A 12697-nucleotide genomic window follows, 5' to 3' on the forward strand; every position below is an offset into this window, starting at 1 on the left:
GAGCTCCAGATGGGCGGCCTTTGAGGGGCAAAGCCTGTTCTTTAGGGAGGCGAGGGGGAAGGGGAAGAAGTTTTAACCAATCCGGAGGGTTTTCGATGAGGGTTCTCCGTGCCCCAATGTATGGGATTTGGTCTTCGTGCCTAGAAAAGATACTATCACGAACCTTATATATCAAAGTAAGGTTAAAGGTCCCCTGTGGAGGCCATTCGACCTGAAAGCTGGTCCATTCCACCTCGCAGAGAGTTTGAAGGACTGGCTTCTTAACGTGGAGGCCAAAAACTGAGGCAGCTCTCTTATAGTCCTGGAAATGGGTTAGTATGAGACTCAGCGGGGTGGGGGTAGTCTGATTCTGACCGATGACAAAGGTAGGCAAAACTGACAAGGACGCACAGCCAGTCAACAGGAAGAAGACAATTAAGACACGAAGAAAACACAAGTTCGAGATCTCAAGGCCAGTAGGCCGTCGCAGCCACCTGAAAATAGGATCCTTCTTGACAAAAACCAAACCTAATGGGGTCCACCGGCGTCCCGGTAGGATCCCTGATTCTGGTTCTATAGCCGCATCAGGCAGACCCTCCTGAGTCATTCAAATGGCGCGCCCCAAGAATTCCTTACCTCTCCCAATCCCGAGCTTCCTCCCACGGGTCGGCAGAGCAATCCGGGGAAAGTGCCGTTTCAGAACTTTAACTTTCCCGGCCAATGCACCAAATGTTGCATCCACCCGATTCCTGAAAGAGAATGCTACGGGCACCAGTGACAGTCACAACAAAGTTTACTGCAATGAGAGGCAAGGCCGACAGATCGGGACCAACACTCTTGATGAGAGTGCAGCCTCGAACAGCCGGGGTACAGAGTTTTTATGGCCGATCACATCGTTTTATCAACAGAACAGAAAAACAGTTCCCAGATGAGTTAGAAATAGTTCCCAGATAAGTTAGAAACAGTTGCCAAGTGAGGTGTTTATTTTAGACTTTCTGCCGCTAAGTTGCAACCAGTGGATCTCCTTGACCTTGCCGCTGATGCTCTTTTCTTTGAGCTTTTGTTTCCTTGGTTGGTGAAGCCTGATTTACAAGAGTATGAAGCGTAATTTACAAGAGTAAAGCAAGGCTGTTATCTCTTGACCCTCAGTGTCAGAACAAAGCTGTTATTTTTCAAGCTAGGTGTTAGCCCTACACTACACTTTAATCCTTACGATGTTCTAAGGGAAGACTAGGGAAGTCTCTTCCCTTTTTTTGTACCAAGGAGAATTGGTTTCTTTTTTTTTTTCTAAATTTTAATATTTATTTAGTTACTTTTGAGAGAGGGAGGGAGAGGTGCACAAGCAGGGGAGGCACAGAGAGAGGGGGAGACAGCATCGGAAGCAGGCTCCAGACTCTGAGCTGTCAGCACAGAACCTGATGAGGGGCTCGAACCCGTGCACTATGATACCATGACCTGAGCGGAAGTCCCACACTCAACCTACTGAGCCACCCAGGCGCCCAGGGTTTCTTCTTAATTTGCTTTTACTCCTACACACCTTCCTCTGTACTTCTTGTAAAGTAGGTATTTGTGAGACGGGTATTTCAGGTCTACGCCAGGTGGACAGTTGTGCAATGTGACACTCCTGGAGATACATGGAGTGTGACACGTGTGAGATTAGGACACCCCCCAACAGAACCCGGAAGCCCCTACATACATCCCAGGGACCCTGTATGACCAGCGAGGCGTGCTGGTGCCCTTCAACAAGCCCACACACACGCATTATACCGTGCCCTGGCAGAAAACAGGTGCAATAGACAAGGGACACACAGCCAGCTTGTGGAGCTTGCACCAGGGGCTTGTGCCCCTGCGGTGCCAACGCGCCCTCGCAGATATAAGGACACGAATGCACAAATACTCTGGGGAGACTTGTGAGACAGCCACGGCACGGGGACACCCAAAAGCCTGGTATGCAGATACACACGCACAATCACACAATCCCCATGGGCTGAGGGTGACAAGGTGATTTCCACCTGGCTTGGAGAGAGTCCCCCGTCCCCCCCATCCTGGTCCCATCCCCGCAGGTTTGATGATGCTTTGCTGCTGGTCAGAACGGGGAGGTGGATGCACACCTTGGCACAATGTGGAGACTCACCCAGGTTTGAATCCTGAATGTAAACACGGAAGGATACATGATGGGAGCAAATCAGCCCAAGCGCAGGTGGCAGAAAACCTAACTTGGAAATGCCGCCAAGAAGGCCCAGGAGTCAGTGCGAAGCTGGCAGGGGGAAGGGGTCGAGCGAGGGGCGGGGGGTGGTCACAGACTCTGCTGGAGGGGTCGGCGTGCCTGAGTTGGCTTCAGGGATAGTGCACCTAGAGTGGTTTGGGGAGGGGGCCGTTTTGGTGGACGCTTAGCTATTGTTTGGGTGATTTGCATTTCCCCCAGAGTCTTGGGGAGAACCCTGTAGTTCCAGCCCTGCAGGCAAGTCCGGATTCTTTCCTCCTCCTGGTGTTTCTCAGGTGCTTTACTCCTGAGTACACGGGGGGCTTCTTTTTAAAAAAATTTTTTTTTTCAACGTTTATTTATTTTTGGGACAGAGAGAGACAGAGCATGAACGGGGGAGGGGCAGAGAGAGAGGGAGACACAGAATCGGAAACAGGCTCCAGGCTCCGAGCCATCAGCCCAGAGCCCGACGCGGGGCTCGAACTCCCGGACCGCGAGATCGTGACCTGGCTGAAGTCGGACGCCCAACCGACTGCGCCACCCAGGTGCCCCCACGGGGGGCTTCTAAGTCAACCTCAGCAGTTTTCCAGCTGCCAAATCACAGCTACAACCACCACAATGAAACACATAGCTGAGCAAGGTTCCCGATAAACTCAAAAAACAAACATGGAGAAGAAATCTCATTGCTTAATTTCATAAATTTTTTGTGAAGTGTTGTAAAGCTCCTGGAACTCTCACAGGCAAACCACTATGCGTGGCCACAGCTAAGTGTGGGCTTCCCAGGTACCACCATACACTTATTCTCAAGATGCTATCATTGGGGTGCTTCAAAAGTCCTCCTGGGGAGCCTGGGGGGGCTCAGTTAAGCATCCGACTCTTGATTTCAGCTCAACTCATGATCTGGTGGTTTGTGGGTTCAGGCCCGAGTCTAGCTCTGTGCTGACAGCTCAGAGCCTGGAGCCTGCTTTAGATTCTGTCTCCCTCTCTCTCTGCCCCTCCCCCATTCATGCTCTCCCTCAAAAATAAAGTAAAACATTAGAAAATATTTTTTAAAAAGGCAAAATCTTAAAAAAAAAGACCCCCGTCCTTTCTCCCCATCAAGCACTGTGTTCTGGAGAACAGGAGGATGTGGACAGAGCTCTGGGTCCTACATTGCCTGGGGAAGGGCTCATCGTTAAGTGTGGTAAATATACATGAAGACACAGGGGCACGATGAAACAATTCTGCTGCTCTGAACATATCCAGAGTTCATGAGAGAGAGAAGGGTCAGATCTTGGGGTCATGGTACAGGTAAGCAAAGGTAGTGCTTTGATCCAGATCCAGTCCCTGGTGTCTGAGAGCTTTGATCCTGGAGGGAGAGAGGGGAATTTGGACACTTTTAAGCACTGCTGATAATCGGGGGTGGGTAGGTGCCATGAACTCTTAGTTGTGCTTCAAAAAAAAAATAAAGATTGCTACAAATTCAAGTACCCCAGATGCATTCAGCCCTCAGTCAGCCTTTCCAATATCTTCCTAATTCTCAGTGATGGGGGTCTGAGAAACCACGGGGGCTCTTCCCAACTGTCCCTCTCAATCAGCTTGGAGAAACCCCTCTCCAGGTTGGAAATGAAGCTCTGCCAATGACATGAGCTAGATTTGCAGTGTTTGGACCCACTGTTACAAAGCAGTCCTTGCATCAGAATACTAGAGCGGCTCAAGCAGTAGGCGTCTCTAGTAAACTCCAATTGGTCCCTGGGTCTGAACCTATTCCCTTTTGTCTAGGCCCTTTGAGATACTCAATCTTTTTCTCCTTACTCTGCCCCTATTCACTTATCGGGTTGAGATTTCTTAGAGAAGAATCATGCCAGACTTTCTCCCAAAAAGGGGTGAATCATTCTAGAATTTTACAGCAATAATCACAAGAGCCAACCAGGGGAATTAAGAGACCATGTGACATCTTTTATTCGTTGTCTCTGACAGCACTATAGCAGACTATGGAGAGCTAATCGTTTTGTTCCTATTGTATCAGCTACCACCCTCTTTATGGGCAAGATCCTCAACTGATATTGGCAAAATCCACTAAGCTTGAGCCCACGCGACTTCGTGATCCCAGCAGGCGGAAGATCTCTTCCTCCCCGGCAACAACCCAGCCAATGAGAGATGGCAACAGCTCAGCCAGTGAGAAGCCACTATACTTACAACTTGCAGTTTACTCCAATGGTCTTTCAGTGTATAAAAGCTCTTCCCAACTTCCCTTTCCTCAATAAAAAAAAAAGCATTTCTCATCTCTGTTCTCTAGACTTGCCCATGGTTTTGCTGCAACTTGCTCGTCCTGGATTGCAATTCTGAGCTATTCCTAAATAAACCCATTTTCTGCTGGTAAAATAACTAGAAGTTTTATTTTTAAGGTTAACATAGGAGTAAGACAGGTGGCATCACTTAAGATTCTACAGGTACTAAAATAATGAGAATAGTTTGAAAGGTTTGACTACTTGAATAAACTGAATTCCTTGAATGACACAAATCACTAAAGCTCACTCTAGGGGCAAAAAGGTAATTTCTATAGATCTATATCCACTATGAAAATTAAATTTGTAGTTGTAAACCTTCCCATAAACTCCAGGCCCGGTTAATTCTCTGGTGAATTCTACAAAAGAAAGAAACAATACCAATTCTTCAAAAACTGTTCCAGAAAATTAAAAATCAGGGAATACTTAACCAACTTAATGTGTAAAGGCAGCATTATGGTGATACCAACTAAACCCAGGCATTAGGGAAAATTAGAGACTAACATCCCTCATGAGCATAGATGCAAAAATCCTTACGAAGAGAAACCCAACAAATAAACGCAACAATACATAAAAAGAATACATTGTGACCAAATGGGGCTCACTGCAGAAATGTAAAGTGGGTTCAGCTTTTGAAAATTAGTCAATGTAATTAATCATTAAAAGACTAAAAATGTAAAGAAAAAAACCACTATGATTGTGGTAACCAACATACAAGAGACTCCGAAATCCCTACCTCCTTGTATTCTGTCAAGGGGCCCCCTTCTACTTATACCAGGATTAGTCTGTGTTACCTATAGAATAAGTCATTTCCTGAAAAAGAAAAAAATTACTTCTAGAAAAAGACTAATGAACGACAAAAATAATTATGCAGAGTTAAATAAAGCCATATACACAAGAGCACATATTAAAGTGTTACCTGTAGACGTATATTTTTCCATATAAAATCCTAGGAAATAAAATCTGCATTGACAGAAAGATGGGTGGTTGCCTAGGAATGGGTAAGGAGGAGAGGGATTGGAGGGCAAATCAGAAAACTTTGCTTTCACAGGTGCAAACATGTTATCAAAACTAACCGAATTGTATACTATAAGTAAGTACAGTTTATTGCAGAAAATGTAGGTTGCTGACAGTGACAGTAGCCGTAAGAGACACAAATACGGGAATCCTGAGAATTTCCGTAAGCCTTCGTACCGAAGCCACAGTGATGGAAACATGCGGATGTACCTTTACAAGAGTCACATTCCCTACAGTTTGCTCCCAATTCCCTATTAATCAGTGTCCCCGTACCAATCAGGATTCCTACCTAGTCTTTTTAGGGGACAGGGACATCTTCCTACTAATAGATTTCAGGGCCATTCGCAGGTCTCAAGGGGCCAAGTTCTCCTCAAGAAAATATGGGAACATGAAACATCCCTCTGGAACAAGGGAATCAATTCAAACTGCTCCCAGAACACCAGAGACTGTCACAACAACTGCCCACTACTCGGGGTGACCTTGATCACACAAATAATCTTGGAATACAGGCCAAAATATTAGACCCACCAAGATCAGTATTCTTTCATAGACAGCCTTGAGCAGTGATGCAAGTTAGACTAAAACTAAAACGAGAGCTGTTCTTTGCCATTCTGCTACCACTACGGAGACGCAACATTTGGAGTTCTCACAAAACCTGTTCCTCCCTTCATGCCGGCAGAGCCCAATCCTGTTCTCAGTACAACCCACAGAATGAACAGAGTCCCCAAGACTAAAGGTAGTTGGAAAACTAAGGTATTGCTTGCAAAAACAGAACAGTGTGAGGCAGGCAAGTCCCAAAGTAGGTGACTTGGAGACTGGATAAATCCATCGTTAAGTGCAAAATGGGACTAACAAAGTCCATGAAAAACGGAAACCCTCTCTGCAAACAGCCAGCAGAACAAAGCTTGCAAGCTTATGGCCAAAACTGAGTCATGTCCTTGCTTAAACCAGCTGATGGAGGCAAAGGCAGGAAGGAGTGAGGATTTTTAATGGGCTCTCCTACTGATGATTCCCTCTTGGAAAGGGAGGAGCAGCAGAGATCTGCCTATTAGAGCACGTCGGGGTGACTTGTGCAATGTGGGACTCTGCCCTTCCATACATGGCTGGTTTTTCTTCAGAGACACTGGTGGCCACAGAATTCTGGCAAAGGTCCTGGGCATGTTATGAAGTACAACACTGCACCAGAAAGCTTCTGACTCAACCTCCCCAGGGTGGATGTTTAAACGTATGAGGTTCAACTTCCAGCTGATGGCTACTCACGGAAGGCTAATCTCAGAGCTTCTCTTTAGTGTCAGTTGCTATGTTGCACAAGGGAACGGTATACTCCCTACTATACTAAGGCCTTTCTCCAGTGTGAACTTTCCAATGTCGGATGAGGGAAGCTCTTTGCCTGAAGGCCTTCCCGCACTCACTGCACTTATATGGCCTTTCTCCAGTGTGAATTCTATGATGCTGAACAAGTACATGTTTGTGGCTAAAGGCTTTTCCACAGTCGCTGCACACATAGGGCTTTTCACCATTGTGAACTCTCTGGTGCGCAATAAGGTCAGAGCTCTGGCTAAAGAACTTCCCGCAGGCAATGCACTCATAGGGCCTTGCCCCAGTATGGACGCTCCAGTGTTTAATGAGTCTGTATTTGTGACCAAAGTATTTCCCACATTCGCTGCACTCGTAAGGCCTTTCTCCAGTGTGTATGCTCTCATGCTGAACAAGTGTGGATTTGTGGCTGTAGGCTTTCCCACACTCGCTGCACTTGTAAGGCCTTGCTCCGGTGTGGACTCTCTGGTGTACAATAAGGTTGGAGCTATGATTGAAAACTTTCCCACATATGCCACACTCATATGGCATTTCTCCAGTGTGGATTCTCTGGTGCTGAGCAAGGATGGGTTTGCGGCTGAAGGTTTTCCCACATTCGCTGCACTCATAAGGCCTTTCTCCAGTGTGGACTCTCTGATGCTGGACAAGTGAGTCTTTGCGGCTGAAGACCTTCCCACATTCGCTGCACTCGTAATGCCTCTGTCCACTGTGAAAGGCCTCCACACATTTGGCGTTACCGTTTGGCTTCCAACTGCTATGAGGGGCACGGTGCTGGAAAATGCTTGAGCTAGTTGGGAAGTCCTTATAACCCTTCCCGGTCATAAAAGGCATCTCCAATGGTTCGACAGGGCAGCTGTTCACAAGCAAGGTGCTGCCCTCGTTCCCTCTGAAGGGTTCCCCTCCACTGTGCTGCTTCTGGTGCTGAAGGTTTGCACTGAACCAGAACTGTTTCCCACATGCCCCACATGTGTATGATTTCTGCCCAGGGTGTGTTCCCTGGGGCTCAGCCAAGTGCAAAATGTCTTTCAAGAGTGGGCCACAAGTCTCACAGGGGTGGGCCTTCTGGGTAGAAGGGACTGCCTTGGGAGTTCTGACCTGTGACACACCCACAGAAATGTTCTGCTCAAAAGCTGTCTTCTCGTCCTCCGTTCCATGCCAAGAACCTGAAAGCAGACAAATGCTGGTGAAGTGCAAACGGACACTGATGGGAAGGGCAGCCTCATTACAAATGTGTGTCTAACAGAAATAAGATCAAGGTCATAGGACTGCTGTCAGAACAAGAGGCCCAAGCTCCAGACGAATAAAGAGCTGCTAACCAGCAGTTAGTATATCTAAAGATCATAGGATGGAAGAGGCCTTGGCTGGGACAGAACACAAATGTAGGGTACAAGCCAGGAAGAGCATTTCAGGGTTTCAGTGAGGCTTTGGCTGCTGGGGACAGTGAGAGCTGTGTAGAAGGTATGTCTACTGAATAGCTACCACTGAACACCTGATATTTAAGGACTATTTGGCGTATGTGCACATCTCATAACCACGAAGTATAGGCCAACGTTGGGGAGCAGTGCAGAGGAACAGGTGACATATGGAGACAGAGGTGGCAAACAGACAGAGGTCAAAGTTCAGAGCATAAGACAAGTGTGTACGTGGGAAACCAAAGACAGAAAGAAACAAATGTGGGAAGAGAGGGTAGGGAATGACCAGAACCCAGCCCTGACACCACATCCTTCCCCGCTCCCACTCCCCAGGGCCACACCCACCCTGAGCCTCTCTGGTCCTGGCTGGAGTAACGTCTGCCCAGTCAGATACCCAGGGCTCGCCGCCCAGCTCCAGTGAGGCAACCCCGAGGGACATGGAAGATTCATATCCTAAGAAGAAGATGAGACAGGTAAATGGCCAGCACTGGTCTGGGTAATCCACCACTCAGAGAAGAAAACTAAATATTATAAAAATAACCTCAAAGTAGGGTCTTACTAAGAATAGCTCAATGGGCTCGGCTAGTAGTGACCACACTGGTCCCTGCAGTTCCTGGCCCAGGCAGGCTACTGGAAACATCAGCTAGAGGAAGCAGGTAGAAACTGGAACACAGGGGTGCTTGGATCTGGAGAGGGGTACTCAGTCAGAGAGAGGACAATCTCTGATACAGGAAGAGCTAGACGCCCTTGGGGAACAGGGGAGCGGCAGAGCCCAGTCCAGAACACTGGGGTGGTGTGGGGGGCCTTACCCAGTGAGGCCGTAAGTGCCAAGTTCTCCAGCATCACATCGCGGTACAGGAGCCTCTGAGCCTCATCAAGGAGCCCCCACTCCTCCCGGGAGAAGTACACGGCCACGTCCTCAAAGTTCACCTGCCCCTGCCACAATGGCGAGAGCCAAGTCCATGAGCAGCCTCTCTCCCGAGGACACGCATCTAGGCCCCCACAGATCTCCCCGCAAGCTCCTTCCTACCTAATTCCTCAACTCAGAGGAAGTAACGGGGACTGGGTGCCAAAGGTGCCTGCTCTCTCCTAAAGTCCCTTTGATTACTGTGTCCACCCAGGGCAGCGACAGGCAGGTGGTCAGAGAGGCACCATTGAAGCTCTGGGCCTGGTCTGTGGAACGGCAGTCCCCTCCCCCACCTCCCGCCAGCTAGTTCTCCTGCGGCTGCTACCATCATGCTACCGGACAACCAAAGCTGGACTCACCTTTGTCCTCTAAGTCCCCAGTACCAGGGCCCGGGAGCCAGCGGTTCACACTCCTTTCCATGTGCACATTATTCATAGGGTCTCTCACAACTCTGGCCCCCCCACCCAAACACTGGCCTCCACCATGACCTTCCTGGCTCGCTAACCACACTGTTGTGCATATTCCTCCTCTCAAGCCCACCTACACACCGGCTTCTATTCCTTAGATGTCTCCATCCTAACGCCCTCCACCGAAGTCCAGTCCTGTCTTCAGCAGCTCACCTGACACCTCCACTCGGTGTTCTCTGGCACACGTTAAGACTCGTCACCAGGCCACAAATAAAATCCTGAAATCTGATCTGAGTTACGTCTATCACCGACATGCCCATCTTGGCTGATGGAACATCTACCCTTCCAGGTGATAAGACCTAAAGCCTCAGGGTTCTCTCCCTCACTTCAAAAAAATCTGATCCAATACTTCTCCCATCTACACAGCTCCCCTGTGGCCCATCCATTACTACCACTCACCTAGAATGCTGAAGCGCCCTCCTCCCTGGTCTCCTCGTGGCTGCCACAGCTCCCTGTACCCTCACCACACACAGTCTGTTCCCCACCTGGCATCCAGAGGGGGCCTGCTAAAACCCGGATCAGATCACCTCCCTCCTCTGCTCCTACCCCACGGCTACACAACCCTCAGAACGGAGGCCCAGCCTGTCAGCGGGCCATCTCAGACCGGACTCCTGCCCACCTGCTCCTGATTCCTACCGCACGTGGTGGAGACCTGCAGTTTCTTGAAACCTTTCATCTCAGTCTCTCCTCCCTGTTGGTTTCCGGTACCCGGAACAATGTTCTAACAGTCACCCGATATAGGAACCCTCCCGTATAACCCCTGGCCTGGACCCATAACTCTGGGCTGAGGATTTCTCCAGGGTCCTCAGACTCATGCGCTGGGGCAGTGTAAGCAAAGTGTCGTAGAACACCACAATCCTGGAGACCATGTGGATGGGGTGGGATCGAGAGCACAGACACCCTTCCCTCACCTGCACAGGGTCCATAGTTACTTCTGAGTTCGTGGGAACCTGTGGGAAGAGGAGGCTGTGAGAGACAAGAAACCACGAAGGAGCCCCAAAAGCTCACGGCTCCCTCCTACTCCTGCCCCAACACAAAGACCTGGGGCTGACTGTCCACCCTCTGTGCCTCAGTCTTTAGGGCCACCTAACAGCTGTGTAAACTCGGACTAGGTCTGTCTGTCTGTGCCTCACTGTCCTCATCATCTCCTGACCTCCACCCCAAGTTTGTTCCATAATCAGTCTATGAAATACTTTGAAAACCTTCAGATCGCGTCCCTCCCGTTAGAACCTTCCATGGCTCCCGGGGCGCTCAGAATGAAGGCACAGCCCCTCTGAACGTCGCTGCAAGTGTAACTCCTCACACTCCCTGACCCTTTCACAAACCAACGGCCCCAGGTATCCCGCAGCCTCCGGCTGTCGCTCCTCCGAGCCTTCGCACATGCTGGGCCCTCCCTGCATCGTCCTTCAACACCCCACACACCGGCTGTCAGAAACGGGACCCAACCGCCCCTGCTGTCTGGACACAGGGGCCTAACCTGCAGGGACCTGAAGCAGCCCTCATTCGAGCTCGGGTTCAGAAAGGGAAGTCGGGGGAGGGCCCGAGAGCGCAGCACCCACCTGCGCCTCGTCCGTCAGTGGGGCCGCCTCCACCCGAACCTGCGGACCCGAGAAGGCGCAGGGAGAGGAGAGGGTCATTAACGATCGGCGGGTGCGAGGACGCGACCCTCAGGCCCGCCTCAGCTCAGGGGAGACAACGCCTCCTCCAGTGTTTCCCCTCTCGTGTCACCTCTCTGCGAGATGGACCAACCTGGTAGGTTAATCCAAAAGCAAACAAAATGTCCGCTCTGGGAGGCAACGGAAGTCCCACCCTGACGTCTCCCGCACCAACGGAAACGCCACTTTCCCAGGCATTCATTGGCCCGGCACCACGGAGGCTCCTGGGTAACGTAGTTGCAGTTTCGGCAGCAGTTACTCGGGAAAGGAGCATCCGCGCCACCTCCAAAGCAGAGGCCTCCATAGAGCTGGTGGCGCCTAGAAATTGCGTCATCTTGAGGCCTGGTCAGAGCTTCGCTTTCCCTTAAAGGAGCCGTTACCATATTTCCCATCAGTGTAGTCTGCCGCACATGTTTGGAGATATTCTCTTTAGGCATAGAATGCTCACCCAAAACTCAGATGGACACCTTGTATGCTAATGTCACTCATATTTTTAGAGCTGGAAGCTAACACTTGTAGCCTGCAGTTCTAGAGTTAGTTTTGTGAGACCCAGCATTTTGGGTCAGAAACAAGAGAAGGAAAGACTCCAGACAGGGCCAGGATGTGCAACAGGCAGAGGGATATTGGGCGCCGCTGAAGCACGCGGGCAATATTTGTGTCTCTGGTTGCCTCAGAAATCATTCCTCCTGCCTGTATAATCAGTGATTGTATCGAACACAGGTCTAATACTTTTTTTTTTTTTTTACAAGATATTTCTTACTCTGTATACAGAGATGTATTCAATTCCATTTTGGTATCTTACAAATGTCTGAGAGAAAGGTGATTTAGCAAATGTCACTGGCAGTTAGTAGGGCAAGAAGAACAGCTTCTGTGCGTAGGAATTAGCCACAGAACTAAATTTGTATAGGGGCACCTGGGTGGCTCAGTCAGTTAAGCCTCCGTCTGACTTCAGCTCAGGTCATGATCTCACGGTTTGTGAGTTCGAGCCCTGCTTCGGGCTCTGTGCTGACAGCTCAGAGCCTGGAGCCTGCTTCGGATTCTGTGTCTCCCCCTCTCTGTGCCCCTCCCTTGCTCACATTCTGTGTCTCTCTGTGTCTCAATAATAAATAAATGTTAAATTTGGATACACCGTAAAAAAATGTCGTTTAAGTGAGTGTGACGTAAGAATATTTGAGGCCCAAAGTGATTCATGTAATGGAAAACAAACCCACAGGCAATAAATTCCTAAACAAAATATTCAAGTCCAAAAAAGCTTGATCTCAGATGAAAGGTCTGCAATGAGAGAAGGAACGAGGATCGAGAGAGATGTGCATCTTTTGATTAAAACAAATGTTCAGGGGCGCCTGCCTGCGTGGCTCAGTCGGTTAAGCGGTCGACTTGGGCTCAGGTCATGATCTCGCGGTCCATGAGTTCGAGCCCCGCGTCAGGCTCTGTGCTGATGGCTCGGAGCCTGGAGCCTGTTTCGGATTCTGT

The 12697-nt window shown here is 49.5% G+C and overlaps 1 protein-coding gene across 5 annotated transcripts; it reads right to left on the minus strand.

Moving 5' to 3' along the window:
• Window positions 1-4099: 4099 nt before the first annotated feature.
• On the minus strand, window positions 4100-11441 carry ZNF772 (zinc finger protein 772). Of its 5 annotated transcripts, none has more exons than XM_030297544.1 (5): window positions 11319-11441; window positions 10481-10519; window positions 9005-9125; window positions 8541-8648; window positions 4100-7946 (listed from the first exon to the last, which is right to left on the minus strand). In XM_030297544.1, the coding sequence occupies exons 1-5, from the start codon at window positions 11424-11426 to the stop codon at window positions 6802-6804; spliced, it is 1521 nt and encodes a 506-aa protein (XP_030153404.1). In that variant the 5' UTR covers window positions 11427-11441; the 3' UTR covers window positions 4100-6801. The 5 variants fall into 5 exon arrangements, with proteins under 5 accessions (XP_030153404.1, XP_030153403.1, XP_030153406.1 ...); XM_030297543.1 differs by having other exon boundaries at window positions 9005-9131; XM_030297546.1 differs by having other exon boundaries at window positions 11129-11366.
• Between the last annotated feature and the right edge of the window lie 1256 nt (window positions 11442-12697).

The sequence above is a fragment of the Lynx canadensis genome, chromosome E2, assembly GCF_007474595.2.
Source record: "Lynx canadensis isolate LIC74 chromosome E2, mLynCan4.pri.v2, whole genome shotgun sequence".
In the NCBI taxonomy this organism is placed as follows: Eukaryota; Metazoa; Chordata; class Mammalia; order Carnivora; family Felidae; genus Lynx; species Lynx canadensis.